The 17,659-nt window shown below is 35.3% G+C and overlaps 1 protein-coding gene across 1 annotated transcript; it reads left to right on the forward strand.

Moving 5' to 3' along the window:
• Window positions 1–4,705: 4,705 nt before the first annotated feature.
• LOC121418416 lies at window positions 4,706–7,775 on the forward strand. The gene is made up of 3 exons (XM_041612262.1): window positions 4,706–4,847; window positions 6,457–6,585; window positions 7,330–7,775. The coding sequence occupies exons 1-3, from the start codon at window positions 4,791–4,793 to the stop codon at window positions 7,450–7,452; spliced, it is 309 nt and encodes a 102-aa protein (XP_041468196.1). The 5' UTR covers window positions 4,706–4,790; the 3' UTR covers window positions 7,453–7,775.
• The last annotated feature ends 9,884 nt before the right edge of the window (window positions 7,776–17,659 follow it).

Raw genomic sequence — 17,659 nt, forward strand, 5'->3', positions numbered from 1 at the left:
ATCCTGTTTTTACAATAATAGACAAAAACAATGGCTTGCGTTTGAAGTCTGTTTAGCGAGATACGTATCCTGTTCTGGATCACAAGATTATTATATAACTCATTTCACCCTATACGCACTCTCAATATTTGCTTTGTGAGGTGCGTATCCTCTCCATCGATCCAACGTAAATAAGTCCTTAAAAAGATAGTTCTCTTTCAGAGGCGGATACAGGTAGCAAATTGGTTGCCCCCCCCCCCATGGTGGTCCAAAAAAAGGAAAGAAACAGAAAACAAAAATTAGAAATGGAATCAGAGTTTACAGGAGTCCTTCTTACGGTCAGTATAATTTCTGCTCGCGCTTCGCGCTTGCACTTATTTTATTTTATTGTATTTATTTTTTTGGGGGGGTGTCACACAATGTGTTCTTTAGTAAAGACGATTCAAATGTCATTTTTGTTTAGAATATAAAAAAAAACTTTGGCTCGCTCTTCGCGCATGCCTCATTTATTTGGCGAAGACACCTTTCCAAAATCATTTTTTAACCCCAAATTTAACTCGCGCTTATAGCGCTCGCACTTAATTAGGTATCAATCCTGTCAATGCTTAGAAAATCCGCTTTTCAGATCGTAAAGTTAAACAATAAATCATTACACTTCACTTCGAGCGTTTGATCAGATACCCATTTTGGCCCATAGCTCATAGAACATCAAAATTTTCAGCTCGCGCTTTGCGCTCACATCAGTTGTCTATTTAGATACCCATTCTACTAAAGCTGTTCATGGTTAAAAAGTGAAAAAAAAATGTCCATGCAGTTTGATTGCGAAAAATCAAACTTTTTAGATTTCTCCTACTTTGCGCTCTCGTCAATATTAGTGAGATATCTCTTCAAAGTCACAAAAAGATTTGCAGTCGGAAAATCACAAATTTTCAGCTCGCGCTTCGCATGACTTTGTTCAGTTAGATACCTACCTTTAATTAATGATCACGAGAAGTACATTTCCAGTTTTCTAGTCGATGAAATTATTGTTTAGTGAGATACTTATTCTGTTCGTAGTTACAAAATGTGACAAAATTTGGCAGTTTTAAAGTTGGAAAATCCGTCTATTGAGAGGAACCCCCCCCCAAAAAATGAATAAATGAAAATAAATAAATAAATAAATGAATATATATATATGTATTATATATATATAAATAAATAGATTAATTAATAAATAGATAAATAAATAAATAAAATAAGCTTTTGGCGGCCAATCGGGCGAAATGTAAATGAAAATATTTTTCTGCCAACCCCCCCCCCCCTCCATTGGCGAAAGCTAGAGTATATGCCCCTGAGTATATGGATTTTTCTTTATTTGCACATAAGCATTGCAGTTTGCATTTTATCGTTAGATATGTATTCTGTTCATGATAACTTGGGATATTTAGCTCTTGCTTTGAATTCTCATTATTAGTGAAATAGGCCTGCGTCAGTGGCGTACCTGGGATTTTCCACAGGGGGGGGGGGGCAAAACCGGTCGAAAAAATTGACAAGCAAAAAAAAAAAGGTCTTCAATCTAAAAGCTCTTCAATCGTACCCGAAAAAAATTGGACAAGCAAAAAAAAAAAGAAAAAGGTCTTCAAGCTCGTCAGGGGGGCAAAATAGGTATTCAAGCTCGTCAAGGGGGCAGGGATATGTATTTTGTATGGGTTAACTCGTCAGGGGGGGCAGACTGCCCCCTCCCCGTAGGTACGCTAGTGGCCTACGTATTCTCTTAATAATTTGTTTATTTTAAAACATGCTTGAGGTTTTCAGTTGCCAGCTAGGTAACAGGGGCCGCGGAACGGTTTTCAAACTGGGGGGGGGGGCTGACCATGCAAAAATCACAATCTTATGGTCATTTTTACGTTTTTGTACACGGTTTTCGAAAAAAGTGAAACAATTTAACTGCAGGTTTTTTTCTGTTGTCTGATCAGGGATCATCATCAATTATTTGACTGTTTTCACGAATGTATTGTGGGCCTACTGTTTTATTACAATGTAATTTGAATCGTATCTTTTCCATAAATATGTTGAGATGTAAAAAAAAATATTTACTTGCTGTTATTGTGGAAATAACAGTTAAAAAAAATTAGAAAATTCAGCTCGCACTTCGCTCTCGCAATCATTTAATAAATATTAGATATGCATCGTGTGCATATTCACTACTTAAGCTTTCATGATAAAATACATGCATGTAAATAACAAAAATCAGATCGCGCTTCCTGGGGAGCGTTTCATCAATATTTTCATCCGACAAGTTGTCAGATCTGACATCTTTTCATTATTTTGATTGGCTGAGAGGCACTGTTCCTATGATAACTGTCGGATAAAATTAGACTTGTCGGATAAAACGTCCGACAAGTCCTTTCATGAAATGCCCCCCTGTTCACATTATTTATCAGGGCTCGCGAGATACCTCACCTTTTAAAGAATAAATCTCAGATTTTCTTTAACTCCGGTCTATACCCCACACCAATTTCTTTTTTTTTTTATCTTGGTGCCGGCCCCTACAAAAGTTCACAAAAGCCCCCCCCCCCTCCGTGGTTTCCTGCTGAACAAACCCAGCTACACCACTGATTGAGAGATTGTCACAATTAGTCGATTGCCTTCGAGATTGCAATATTCCCATGGGGTTATCAATAATGTAATTGAAGGCTATATTCTAAAACGGCTAGTAAAGGTATAGTTCCCTATAGTTCCCGCTCACACTGAGGCTCTGGTGAGAGGTTAAACGAAATTGAAAGCCCCAGAGGCTTGAAACAGAAAACATTTTTTTAAAGTGATATAACACTATTTGTTTTCTTCATGAGTACATTAAAAGAAAAGTGGTCTTCAATTGCCATTTTTAATGTGATTGTGAAATAAGATAATTCGACATGCATTTGAAGGCACTTATTTCTGCTTGGCAGGGAGGGAGGGGCGCCATGCAGTTTCGAAAAGTACACAGAGGCACCAAAATCAGGTCATAGTGGGCCCCCGCGGGGCCCCTCCCCGTACGAAATCCTGTATACGCGCCTGTATGTTCAATTATAATGGCAAAATAACTCAAGTCCTAAAAGTGGTATGATTTATGATGGTAGTATAGTTGTAATAGTAGTAGTATAATAGTAGTAGTAGTAGTAGTAAGTGGTAGTAGTAGTATAGTAGTAGTATAGTAGTAGTATAGTAATAGTAGTAGTAGTAGTAGTAGTAGTAGTAGAAGTAGTAGTAGCAGTAGCAGCAGCAGCAGTAGTAGTGTAGTATAATAATAATAATTATTATTATTATTATTACTAGTAGTAGTAGTAGTAGTATAGTGTAGTATAATTATTATTATTATTAGTAGTAGTAGTAGTAGGCCTAGTAGTAGTAGTAATTAGTAGTAGTAGTAGTGTAGTATAATTATTATTAGTAGTAGTATTAGCAGTAGTAGTAGTAGTAATAGTAGTAGGCCTATACATAGGCGGTGGAAGCGGAGGGATGGGGGGACAGATCCCCCTAAAATTTGAGGTGGGGGGACGGTCCCCCCTAAATAATTTGTAGTTGATAACCATAGGGTTTTTTTTTTGCTTGTCAATTTAGTTTCCTGCGTCCCCCCTAAATTCTGTAAATTCTGGTGAACCCCCCCTAAAATTTAGGTTGATTACCTTTTTATTTATATTTTTATTTATTTAAAAAAAAATTATTTTTTTTGCTTGTCAATTTTTTTTACATGTGTCCATCACAAAATTTCAGGTAGACCCCCCTATTTTTTTTTGGCTTCCGCCGCCAATGGGCCTATAGTAGTAGTAGTAGTAGTAGAAGTAGCAGTATAGTTTAGAAGTAATGATTAGGAACGGTAATAATAATAAGAATTCGCCGATTACCCCCGATTACTTAGTACATGTATTATACCAACCCGTAAAAATTAAGAATTAACCCTAAGGAAAAATTTGCTGATCGCGGCCTCTTTGAAAATCTATTATTAGCTTTGCCACGCTCTATACATGTACAGTCATTGGCGGCGGAAGCCAATAAATTTAGGGGGTGTCCAACTGAAATTTTGGGATGGACACATGTAAAAAATAGGACAAGCGCCCCAAAAATTTTTGAGAAGCAAAAAAAAAAGTCATCAACCTAAATTTTAGGGGGGGACAACACACGTGTCAAGGGGGTCCACGTGAATTTAGGGGGGGACGCAGGAAAAAAAATTGACAAGCAAAAAAAAAAAAAAAAAAAAAGGTTATCAAAACAAAATTTAGGGGGGGACCGTCCCCCCCACCTAAAATTTAGGGGGGGACACGTCCCCCCCGTCCCCCCCGCTTCCGCCGCCTATGTGTACAGTACGGGGATTCCGGGGGGAGGGGGGCACAGTACCGATTTTACCCAAGTGTGCCCCCTCCCCCTTTTTTTTGCTTGTCAAATTTTACGAAGAAAATTGAGGTGAAAAACCTTTTTGTTCTTTTTTTTGGGGGGGGGGCCTTTTCAAGATTTTCATCGGGAAAATGTAACCCCCTTTTAAAAAATCCTGCATACGCCCCTGCTCATGTAAAATGCAGAGATATTAATTGAATTTTCAGTTTTTCACGCAATAAGTTGGCCGTAAAGTATCGATGGAAACAAAAAACTAGTGCAGCATACTAGCTTCTTCTTATATTGGTTTGAGTGACGATTTATATTTGACTATTGTCGCCATAGCTTTCAAAGACACCTTAGCTAGCACAGCTGTCGTCATATTTATTTTTAGCTCAATCGAATTGCAATAGTGAAGATCGAACACAAACAGAAAAAAACACAAGCTGACAAACAGACAAACTAAGGTTATTTGATTAATGATCATGGAGTTACCCAAGTCGTTCCGTCTAGATAATGGAGACTTAGTTCAGCAGGTATGTATGATATTATTCATTTTTTAAATGACGTCCTGATTATATGCTGTATTATGTGAAGTCATTTACCAAATTTGCGGGCGTGGCAGAGCCGTCGGAGGTAGCGAGCACCATCGGTGCGTTCCCCGGTAACTTTCGGCTACAACAGTGGTGAGTTGGTGGCCTAGCTGCTAGCTGCTGTTGTGCAGTTAACCCAGCGAGAGCCCGGCCCGGGCCGCGGAGCCCAGAAGGTAACTATAGGCTGCCACTGTATAGCCTTGAGGACTTCGTGATGATTTTTTTTATATTTTGAGTTTGACTTATGCTCTTTCATCACGAAGCCTTGAATTCACCGTCCCCAACATGCCTAAGCTAAGGCTAAGCGAGACTTTGTAGGCCTAATTAATAAACCATAATTTGCGCACATTTTAGAAATTATGAAGTTGATTTTCAATCAAAGATTTCTCACAGTTCACACAAATTTAATCAAAATCATAAATACCAGACGGAAGGCGAGATCCCAAAGTCAATTCCAGAGCTACCAAGTCTCACGCATTATGCGTGAGACTCAAGCATTTTGGACTCTTGTTCATCCCCTCAAATCTCTGTCTCACGAAACTATCACAGCCTATCCCCATATACATTGTACACAATGTCTGTGATCTCACTCAGATTCACAGAAAATCTCACTGCACATAGCTGGTCTTTGAACTTTGCATCTCTGCAATTCTCTTCATGGAATTATAAAATAGGTCAAGGGTTTTGCTGTTATCGCGATCTCAAGATTCCATGGCGATCGACTAGTGCGCGCTCGGCTGAAATTAAAAAGTGTGACCTTAATTTGCGCACAATCGTTTTGCAAGGCTTTAGAAAAGAAATCAAGCAGATAAAGGTAAGATAATTATATCAGATGGAGGTTAAAATGCCATAAGTTCGGTTGGTATGACATTTTACTTATTTTGAGACCTCTGCTTGCAAACTGGCGATTTCTTGATGCTTGTCGAAAAGATCAGGTTTTCTCGGAGTGCACGCAAAAGGTAATAAAATTTGCCGATGTTTTGCCAAAATTTGGGACCTTACCTTCAAGAAAACTTAGGTAACCCACAAATTAAGTTCACACCACCATACACGTTGGTGGATTTCCCTATGACATCCATCTTTTCAGTCAGAACTCACATAAATTTGTTGGAATTTATTCATCTAACTTTCCACACCTTCATACGCCTAATGCATGTGAAGGTGCAAAAATCTGTTTATATGAAAAATGAGAGATTTCTTACGGGACCGATCTCGTGTAGATCCCTCGATCCATTAGTAAACACCACAAATGAAATAGTCTTGACCCTTAAACTGCTTCTTTATGATGTAGCTTCGTTAAGCGATGTTACAAAATGCTGTCACGAAGAACAAATTACAAATGAAAAATAATTATTTAATAAAAGATAAATTTTGAAACTTGATTATAAATAATTATCATTGTAATAATGAATAGACCTGTATTTCATTATTGTTGATTATTTGGTTTTACTTGCTGTTGTTTAGTTTGATCAGTCTACTGATTTGGTTTGATTTTGAGATCTTTGTTTTCAATTTCAAAAGTTGATTGGAAGATATTGTTTTGTTTTACTAGATTGGTCTGCTAGCATGGCTACATAAAGGAGATGATGCAAAGTCACTGTACAAAACCATCACAGGCGTTCGGGTTGGACATGAACTGTGGCACAGACTCAGCGGACAGGATGAAATTGAAGCATATCGGGTAGGAACACAATTTTTTTAAAGAACAAATATTACAGTTTTAGGCATCTGAATAAACTTGACATATCACATTACTGTAATTTGTCAAAGCATCGGCTACATATGTAATACAACTCAAAGGGAATCGTGATATCAAACATGTATGCCAAGATAAATATTTTCAGTTTGCTATATTTTAAGGTAATTGACACTTCTTGTGGCCTAAGTCTGTTTTGTTCACAAATTTACCTATTTGAATTGGAAGAAATTTGTGGATGTACTAGTAAAGATGTTGAGAATAATCTGGGATATCTTCTATGTAAAAGTTTATCATTTTGCCAAAGAACACATGAGTATGCATGATCAAGTACCAGAATTACAGTACATGCATATGATGTGCAGTATGTGGAATGTAAACCATTTGAACTTCATTTCAAATTAAACAATGACATGTTCTACATTTTCACTGGAAAAGCTATCAAAATAATATCCGAGTACAAATAGTTTTGGCTTTATACAGAGAAACCTTATATACAGACCACCCAGAAAAGACAAGAGAAGTGATCTTTATGGACAGGTAGGTTCCTGGACTATATGTTTCAATTGATTAATTAAGGAATACAATGTACTTTTCAAAGGAAACTAAATTTGTGGTTTTCTCTAGGTATGTGGTCCTTTGAGATACATTTGATTGCTAAAAAGCAGGTCTCACTACATCCATGCCTCATTAGATGGTGTTCGATATGTTTTCTCTCTTCCTTTACAGGCGGAAACAATTGGTGCAATAGTAGACTACGTCAAGAAACACCCCAAGGCCAGCAAGGATGAGCTAGCAAAAGAAGTTGCCAAACAGCTCCAAATATTTGCTAGTAAAATAGATGCCATGTAGTCAGAATAATTTTTATTTCCTGTATATATGATATGTATAAATTCACTTATATTTAACCTTTTGTAAAGTAGATTCAGTTCTTAAATATTTCAAGGTACATACCAGCAGAGTATCCAGCCAGATTAATACAATGATTTAGAGCGAGCAGAGTATCGTGTGAGAAACAATGCTGGCCCTAAACTTGTATCCAATCCGGCTGGATCCGCCCTAAAACTGTTAGTGTGTGAGTATTGCCACCTTTACTATCCCCCACACCTCACTTCTCTTGATGGCTATTTCATACACATAAAAAATCTGTTAACACAAAGAAAGTAAAAGGTAAAAATACAAATAACAAGCGTCTGTAAATGTGGTGCCCGAACCCACATCATTAGATTACATCCATTGAAATTCATCCTGAGATGAACATTGATATTGAGTAACTTGAGTCTGATAAAGGCATATGGTTATATTGAGATGACATACATGTACATAGAACGACATGTATAACAATTCATTATGTACATTTATATGTCTTGGCCAAATTCATTGCATCTAAATCTGCATGAAAATGAAACAGAATTTGATCTCATTTAAAGATGATGCATGTTTTGATGTACAAGTTTTATTGTTAAGAAATTGAATATCCTTTGGCCTATTGAATGTTGTGAATGTTTGTGTGCTACAGTACAGGCAGCGAATTGTAATTAAATATATGTTGTCATTTGTAGTATCGGTAAGCTGTTAGTAATTTAATGATTTTTTTATAACGTACATGTAAATAACACAGTAATTCTGATAACTGATAAACTATCTATGGATTAATTTGTCTTTTATCATGTGTTTTTTACATCAATTTAATAGTAAAGTAAGATTTACTTTAACTTTTGTCTAACTTATGGTTCAACTATGAATAGCAAACTGTGAAACAAATCTTGAACAGTATAGGTTCAAATTATCAGTACATTTGGCTATTTATTGTCCTTCATTACTGTCTTGGAATAAAAACTACATGTAGAATAATTGCTTAACCATCAGCCATTCAAGTATTGGAAAAGAAGGCCCTTATAAACATTGTGAACATGAATTTGAATTTAATTGGTACATTTTTGGTTTCCATGAATTTCAGCAGTCGTAGTCAAATATAACTAGACTTTAGAATGCAGACACTTTAAGTTTACTATAATGCAATCTTCATTGTGACTCTCGAATTGTCAAAGGTATTGGAGTGCATGCACAAGGAAAATGGTTATTAGCCATTACTTCTTTGGAAACATGATAAACTTAACATGAATAAAAAAAAACAGGAAAAAGATTACATAAATCATTTGGTGCTACATGTACATGTATGTGGGGGTAATCCAAAGGCAACAGTTTGATTTATCACAGAAAAACCTCTGATAAGTAGGTTTCAGATAAATTTCAAATATGTTAGTAAACTGGTCTATGACATTTGTGTCAAATAGATAAAGCTAGCATTGAAAACTTCATATATGAATGACTACTTGTATTCAAGTTTGTCCCTCTTTTGAAGCAATGAAGTCAGCATGTTTTAAGTAGCCATTGAAAGAGCATTATAACAATACATACTTTTTTTTACATAGCTTTTATATCCTGTATGTGCAAAGTGGAGATCCTCCAATAGTTTATTTACTTGAAGTTATTGTTTTCTGTATCTTATCAAACTACTGTGTATAATAATGATAATCATAATACAAGATTTGTATAGCACACTTTCCATCTTGATGAGATGCTCTAGGCGCTTCAGAGCAGAACAACAAAAACTGTTTACTTATAATACATGTCTGAACAATGTCTTATCAAAAAGCACTCTTATACCGTTACATTGTATGTTTTCAGGTTGATCTTGAAGATGGACACCGAAGTCTGGGTTTTCAAACACTGTGGGAGAGAATTCCTTGTAGGAATGTATGAATATTCCATGTATGAATATGTTATTGTAAATGTTTGAAAATTATATATTATGTGATCATCACGTGTTAGCTACATGTATAGGCCTATGGAAAGTCATTAAAGTATTGTAAATGTTTATAAATATAAGTTATGTGACTCTCTTTCAGTGTTTGTATAGCATTGCATCTTGTACATGTATTTTCAAAAGCTAGGTAAACATATTGATGAGCTGTTAAAACCTTTAAATGTATCCCAAAATTGAAGATTTTTTAAGGAAAGCTTAGAAAAGACTTTATTTTATGGATGTGACAAGGACGTATCAAGAGGCAACATTATTTAACATAGAAAAAGTTCTCTTCATGAATTAAAGAGTCTGTTTTCAGACAATGAGGTTGCCATCACCATAAATCTAAAATACTGCCTTTTATGAGCTGCTGTAAAATTCTTTGAATTTTAAGGTTGCAATAGCCCACCAACAATGTGAAACACAAGAAAAAAAATCACCTCATGAACTCGAATACTGCACATCTACTTTGCATCTAAGGAAGCATAAGAACTGATGTTGACTCTAAAACCATTTTTCCTCAGAAATATTCACATAATTTTAAATTCCATGTAAAATATACCTGGTAAAAAAAAGAGATCTACATGGGGGTCTATGTAGTCTTACAATTAGTGTAACAATGCAAAATCATTATGGTAACTACCTTGCAAACATTGATTTTGATTGGCTGCGCAGTTGTGAAATTCACCATTCTTGTATATGTTTATAAAGAGGTACTCCTGGCTGAAAATAATTACATCTAAATAAATAGAGTAAAATTCACTGAGCAAAATGCTGAAGATTTCATCAAATCTAATAACAAATAACCAAGTTATTTAATTTTGAAACTTAGAAACATTTTGTGAAAACAGTTACCGTATATGCATGTCCTCATGAATATTCATTAGGTGGGCGGATGAAGTCACATCCCAATATTCCCTTTACTTACGTTGTTACATGAAATCATGAAATAATGATTTCATTTTTTCATACATGTGTGAGTATGTCTCCCTTATAATCCCTTTGAACAAAATTTGTTGCAGCATTGAATAAATCATGCATTAAATCAGTTGCCAATCATTTTTTTTATAGTTCTTGGAGGAAAAATTTGAATAAACATAATACAATGAAATACACCAAAACGGACAAGTGGGAATATGTCATCAGTTTGCTCGTTGAATATTCTTGAAAACATGCATAGAACTGTCTCTGCAAAATAATTTGAATCTTCAAAATGCCATAACTATCTCATTTATTGTCCAATTTTGATCAAATTTAAGTGTTTTTCTTTATCTCATCAAATCAATTAATTTCAGCCTGGAGTAACCCTTTTAGTCTATGATGAAACTGACCCCTGTAAAAAAAAGATCCTTACAATTTCTTTCAATGAGAACACACTGAATTCATTAGTAAAGTTGAAAATTCTAAACTTTATTGACCACATTTTGTTGCAACATTTCACACTAAAGTCAATTAAATATTGACAGGCAGGACATACAATAGAAAAGCAATTCATCAACATACATCCATTTATTTTCTCTGATTCATTGCACTTTTCTTTGCATTGGCACTGGTACATACACATGTACATATATTCAACACCAACTTAAATGTGACTTTTTTTAGATAGCCTAAAGCAGTTAGGGGACGTTGAGACCACATTTCTCGAATTTAGGGGGAAAATTTCTCTTTTTGTTTCAATGAGTAGATAATCTACCTCTGATATATTTTCCCCTCTAAATGTAACCATATCAATTAAAAGGCCTGTACTCTGAATTTAAGCTTACAATGTAACTGATATTGTGATCTAGATTTAAATCTTCAGGTTAACTCTGGGTAGCCAAGTGTGGCACAAATCTCTTTAACAATGTTCAATCTATCAGAAAATTTGACAAACTATTTAGAACTGTCTGTAATAGAAAATTCAAATAGTACATGTATTCTCTACCATTTAAATTATAAATGTGTTTTTATGTACCCATAAAAGCACATTCCAATGTAAATTTGACAATTTGGGGCTCACAATAAGTTCAACGTGGACTGAGACTATGGTCTTATCATACCTACATGTAAGTATATGAATTTTGGGGCATTCTGATTAAACATAACTGCATCAACATTACAAAATTGATAAGATTTAAAAAAACTTTTTTCAACATACCCAAATTATCTATTCAACACATAAATTGTTTGTTATATGTTTCATGTTTGATTTTTATACATGGATAATTCACAAAATAATCTTCCAACAAAAATTTTGATCTTTATTTCTGTTGGAGATATTGAAACATGATTAATCTAGCTATAAAAGAAAAAAATGCTACACTGTAAACAAAATATTAAATAAAAGCTCAATTTACAGCTAAGTTTGTTTAATCTTCAATGACCTATAAAAACATCTCTTAAAAAATAGTAGCTAAAAAAACTGGCCCATACCCTCAACATAACTTTCTACAATAGATGCTTAACTTTATGATTTATCAAATTTTTGGAACTTGAATTTTAGAATACAGGCCGATGTCAAAGAACTATGTTGCTAAAAAAATACTACTCATATACATTGACTAGCAGCAATCATTGATTTACAAGGTATTTTAATATACTGATTTTTTTTTTATTTAAGGCATGATTCAAGCAGCAGGTTATACATTATTCAGCTCCATTAAAATTCATGTTTCAACAAGTTGATAGAAATACAATAATTTGTGCAAATTGTATATTCCCATATTCAATGATTTTAACAGCAAGTATCACTAACACTATAAAATCAGGCTCTACATTTACATCAAAAACTATACTATATATAAACTGGGCGTTATGGCGTGCGCCCATGGGTGTCGATCACAGGGGGATGGGGGGATATATCCCCCCCCCAATATTTCAAGTGGTGGGGATGGCCCAGGTTGTAATTTGTGCTAGTCTTAATTGGTCCGAATCTGCATTTTATCATCATGCATTAAGAATAAAGATATTGCCAGTCAGGTTAGATTTAAGAGAGAAGTTGTATACACAGAGGCGTCGATCCTGGGTGGGGGGCAGGGGGCGATCGCCCCACCAATGAAAATATTGGGGGGCAAACATATCGTTTTGCCCCCCCCCCCATAATTCCGCATGTGCAACTAAAAAATAAGATTGTAATACTACACTGAAATCAGCAAGCAAGATTGAGATACCAACTCGATTTTGATTTAAAATCGTGCTCAAAATGTCTGCTTTTCAGATTGGAATATAAAAATTTTCAGCTCGCGCTTTGCGCTCGCATCATGTACCAAAAACCCATACTTTTCATGATTATATAGGTGAATAGAATGTCCCGTTTTCAATTCTAAACCTCAAAAGAACTTTGATTTTGCAGTAATCTTTTGTTAGATATATATCTTTCATTAAAGTGTCTTTTTTTCCAGATCAAAATATCAAAATTTTCAGCTCGCGCTCGCATCTATTCTTCTAGATACCCATCTTAATCATTGGTACCAAATATGCTTAGAATATCAAGCTTTCAGGTCAGAATATAAAGAAATTTCAGCTCGCTCTCTAGTGAGATACATGTATCGACCCTCCTCATGAGTTACTACAAACAAACCTAAACGGGTTAATTTTTCCTGTTTTCATGACATACTAAGAAAATTTAGCTCGCGCTTCGCGCTCGCATTGTTGGTGAAGGTGAGATGTGTCCTTTTCTCATGTTATATATATATATATATAGGCCCATGTGTGGGGGGGTGCGTGGGTGAGTTTGTTCGTTTTTTGTGATCGAGCGCCTTTGGAATGTTGATTCATAATTTTGCCCCCCCACATCTGAAAAATGGATCGACGCCCCTGTGTATACATCATGCTCAATAAACAGATCACTATGTACATGGTCCAGTCAATTTTTGTCATTTTTTTCTCGGTATGAGTTTAGAATAGGCTTACTTGTAACACAAATTGAATTTTCAAAAAAATTATACAAGTATAGTACACTACAACAATGAAGGAATTTCCAAGAACACCATGCATATCAACCACTCCCAAATGTCCTAACTTGTGATTTTAGTGGGGGTAATGTTGAAATATCCCCATCCACAAGACATTTGTGTCAATCATCCCCCCAACCAAGAATACCGATCGACACCCATGCGTGCGCCTGTAATCCAAGCAATGTGGGGAAGTTACAAATTGATGCAGAAGTTCGAGGTTCGAACCCTGGTCACGTCTTTCGGATGGTGACGTTAAAGGTCGGTCCCAGACGTAAATAATCATATCTGATTGATACATGTCTGAAAAAAACTCAAATGCAATACACTTCAAACTATAATGACCCCCATCTTACAAAGAGTAGCGATTGATCTGATCAACCACAACTATAGGGAAAGCCACGCCAATATCTTAAATACATGTTAAGTGTAGTAGGTTTCATGGTACACCATGTATCTTTCTTGGGCAAGTGTTGGTCCTGAAAAGGACCACCCAATCTTGACATTTCGACAAGTGTGTTCTTGTCGTCTTCAGGAGTTTGTAAAAGCAGGCCTTACTCTGTAAAAGTGCTGTATGCATAGTACCTTGCACGGTACATGTCTCTGATTGGCTAGATAAGTCACATGACATCCATACATGCGGACGTGGGTGACTACACAAGTTTGCTCTCTAGATATGATGTATACATGCATGCACACATTCATCATTGTCTAAAGTCTTCTGACTCTGAAACAGGATCATGGATTTGAATCCAAGCCATGGCGAAATTTCCTTCAGCAAGAAATTTATCCACATTGTGCTGCACTCAACCCAGGTGAGGTTAATGGGTACCCGGCAGGATTAATTCCTTGAATGCATGAGCGCTGAAAGGCAGCTCGAGCTAAAGCCGGGGTAATAATAATAAAAAATAACACGCCTCGGAATAGAATATTTCTAGATAGATGGCGCTATATAAATGCCTATTATTATTATCATTAAATGATATGTGCTTGATGTGCTCCTCTTTCTTTACTGTAGGAAAAATTATGTCAACAATTCCATATATTTGAGGATGATCAGATCAATCACAACTCTGTAAGATTGGGCCCTGGGGTATAATAACATAATCCATAAATATTCTTGTGTGTTACGGTGCTGATCTATTACTGTTTTTTTTTATCAGTATTACCAAGGTTTAACAGTTCAAATTTGCAGGAAGACAATGCATTACATTTAAAATATGTTTAGAAATAATAGGGGATACATTAAATGTACATACATATGGGGATGAACTATTAATATCACTCGGCAATGACAATATCCCGAGATTCATACTACCATCACTTTCAAAGTTAAGTACGTAAATAGGTGAGTAACTCAAGAACACATGACTTATGAAAAAATACCCAATTCTAGATATGAACGGTCCGGAGAAATGCACATCACAAAATATTGCATTAGCAAAACACAACATAGACATCTCATGATAATAATTTTCCATCTATTTTTAAACACCAGGATTGTACATGAATAGCTAGTATTAGAAAAATATACCAAATGATATACAAAATGCCGTTCTGCAGCTGAAGCAACAAAAACTAGCATGATATCGCTGTAAGATAAAACTTCTCCATAAACTCACTTCGTTGTTCAATACTTTGTCATCAATATTTACACATCTCACTGAACATAAAGACCACGTATATATAAGAGCACTCAATCTTGTAAAACAACACTTATATTTAATGTTAAGGCATATTGCGCAACAGAACGACCATATGAAGTCAATGGCAGATGAGATATGGATGAACAGGAAAGCCGGATGTATTATACAGTCTGACATTGAATTCATGACAGCATCAGGAATCGGGCAATGCCATTTTCAGGAGGTCCGCTAAGCAATCATGCTTACATGACAATGAACGCGCACATGGTATCTAAAGCCTGGCACACAGGTCACGATCTGTTGCGACGCGATTTTTAAATAAATCACCTTTTTACACATGAAATAAGAAAGTCCCAAGGAGTTCAATTATTTTATTTGAAGTTTGGTGTAATTCTAGGAATACAAAAATTCAAATTCTGCATTGCTGCAAGCCTTGAGATCAGAGTAAAGTCCAAATCGGTTTCAAGTCGCTGCCGATGATGACGTCATTACTATTTGGAATTGATTTTATCCCTAAAGAGAGGGTAGACATAGACTAGAACTTTGATTTTAATATTTGAATGACTATTCAAAACTTTAAGATTTTTATAGGCTGGAATGTTCATATCAAATGCTATTACAGTTTTATTGAAAATTGGATTGCAACAGATCATATAGTGTGCGCTGGTCTCAACAAGAAACTTCATTGATGACTTCCTAGTAGTGCGCATCCTCTGAGCATGATGGGACCAATGCTACTATGGCCTGTATTCTTAAGTCAGGTTTAACTTAGACCAAAGTCTATCTCTTTACTAAAATTATGGGGAGCTAAAAATTCAAAAATTATGTTATATTGTATATTTCATATTGTTACTCTTTTGTTTCATTTGCTTTTATAACAAAGAAAAATACTTCAGTTATCATTCCCAGACAATTGTAAACAATTTGAGTGTCATGAGTTAATAAAATGAATTACTGTTTAATAGGGGCTGGTGCTCCAATTGGCTCTCCATAGTTAAACAATAACAACCCGAGTTCAGAATTCGGGTCTATGACTTTAAGCACGACTCCATGTCACACTTAACTCTGAGAAACAACACCCTCCTAAAGACCGTTTCATGAAAGTTGTCAGCACTGACAAAGTTAACTTTCTCTGTTACCATGGTGATTGTTACCATGGTAACTGTCAGAGGCCAGAATTTCTCACCGATCAAAAGCAAGGATTTCTCTGTTGTCAGCACTGGCACTTTAGTCAATGCTGTCAACTTTCATGAAACGCCCACCAGGGGAGTGTTTCATCAATATTTTTGAATGACAAGATGTCAGATCTGACGAATTTCTTTGATGCTGGTTGGCTGAGAAGCACTGTTGGATAAATTGGGACGTGTCGGATAACACGTCCAACAAGTCCTTTCATGAAATGCTCTCCTTGGTGTGTTGCAGAAAGGTTTGCATTTAAACACAACCCACAAGCGTTTTGTGGGTAGAAGTCATATTGCGCTTGATTTTGGAGTTGTCTTCAATCATAACCCGTTGTGTAACATCCCCACCCCCCCCCCCCCCGAATCATACAAACAATACTATGATTACAGTTTGACAAGGAAATTTTCCTTTTTTTTTCCATAGATGATGCAAATATACACAAATATCCAGTCTTTAGTTTTCGTAATTCTGCCAACTGCGGTTTATACTTTGGCAAGAAAAATGCATATCATAATTTGTCATATCTTTGGACATTCTTTTTACTGCAGTAAAACGATATGCAGACATGCTACTTTAAGACTAAATAATATTAAAAATTTTTACTTCTAAAAATCAAAATCAAACCCATGTATCAATTTTGTCCACCACAACTTCAAATGTCACACAAACACAATCATACAATTTCAAAATGCATTAATTCTTATTTCTAACAAAACAAAATAAAAATAGATCAAGCTTAGGCTCTTTGACTTGCATTCTCAAAAACTATCATCTCCAATGTAATATAGGATATATTCATCAGTAACTAGACTAAAAATTTTATCTATAAATTTTATTTTATAACAGCAATACTTTAAATGATAGTTACCAACAATTAAGTATTTTTAGGCAGTACAGAGAAGTTACCATATTAAGATATTAACATGTCATAATCTATTGAACCATATTTGATTTCACATCAAAAGCAATGCATGATGTTCAAGCTCTATACTTGTGAATACATGCAAAATATCAAGCTTTCACAAGCATCGCATAGTACATAGAATGAAACTCCCTAAAATAATCTTCATCTCAGAGATAAATTCTCTAAATGAATATTGCACTTTCTTAAAAACATCAAAATTACTAAAGAAAATAGTAATATTTAAAGGGGAATCCAACCCAAATAAAAACTTGCTTTTATAAGGAAGGAAAAATCAGACAAGTTGATAGGTGAAAGTTGAACAATATTGGACAAACAACAAGAAAGTTATGAATTTTTAAAAGTTGTAAATATTGGTAATCACTATACCCATGGAGACTTCAAATTGGCCGCATATGGGATGTCATAGTGATGTAAGGCAAGGACTACTCTTCCATGTACTCCAATACATATTATGGCTAAAATGTCATTTTTCCCAAAAGTTTTATTTAAAATTATATTTTTCTTTCATGAGGACATAAAACAATATACTACCTGGGTTATATTTAGATTACTGCCCCAGGGG

The sequence above is a fragment of the Lytechinus variegatus genome, chromosome 7 (assembly GCF_018143015.1).
Source record: "Lytechinus variegatus isolate NC3 chromosome 7, Lvar_3.0, whole genome shotgun sequence".
Taxonomy (NCBI): Eukaryota; Metazoa; Echinodermata; class Echinoidea; order Temnopleuroida; family Toxopneustidae; genus Lytechinus; species Lytechinus variegatus.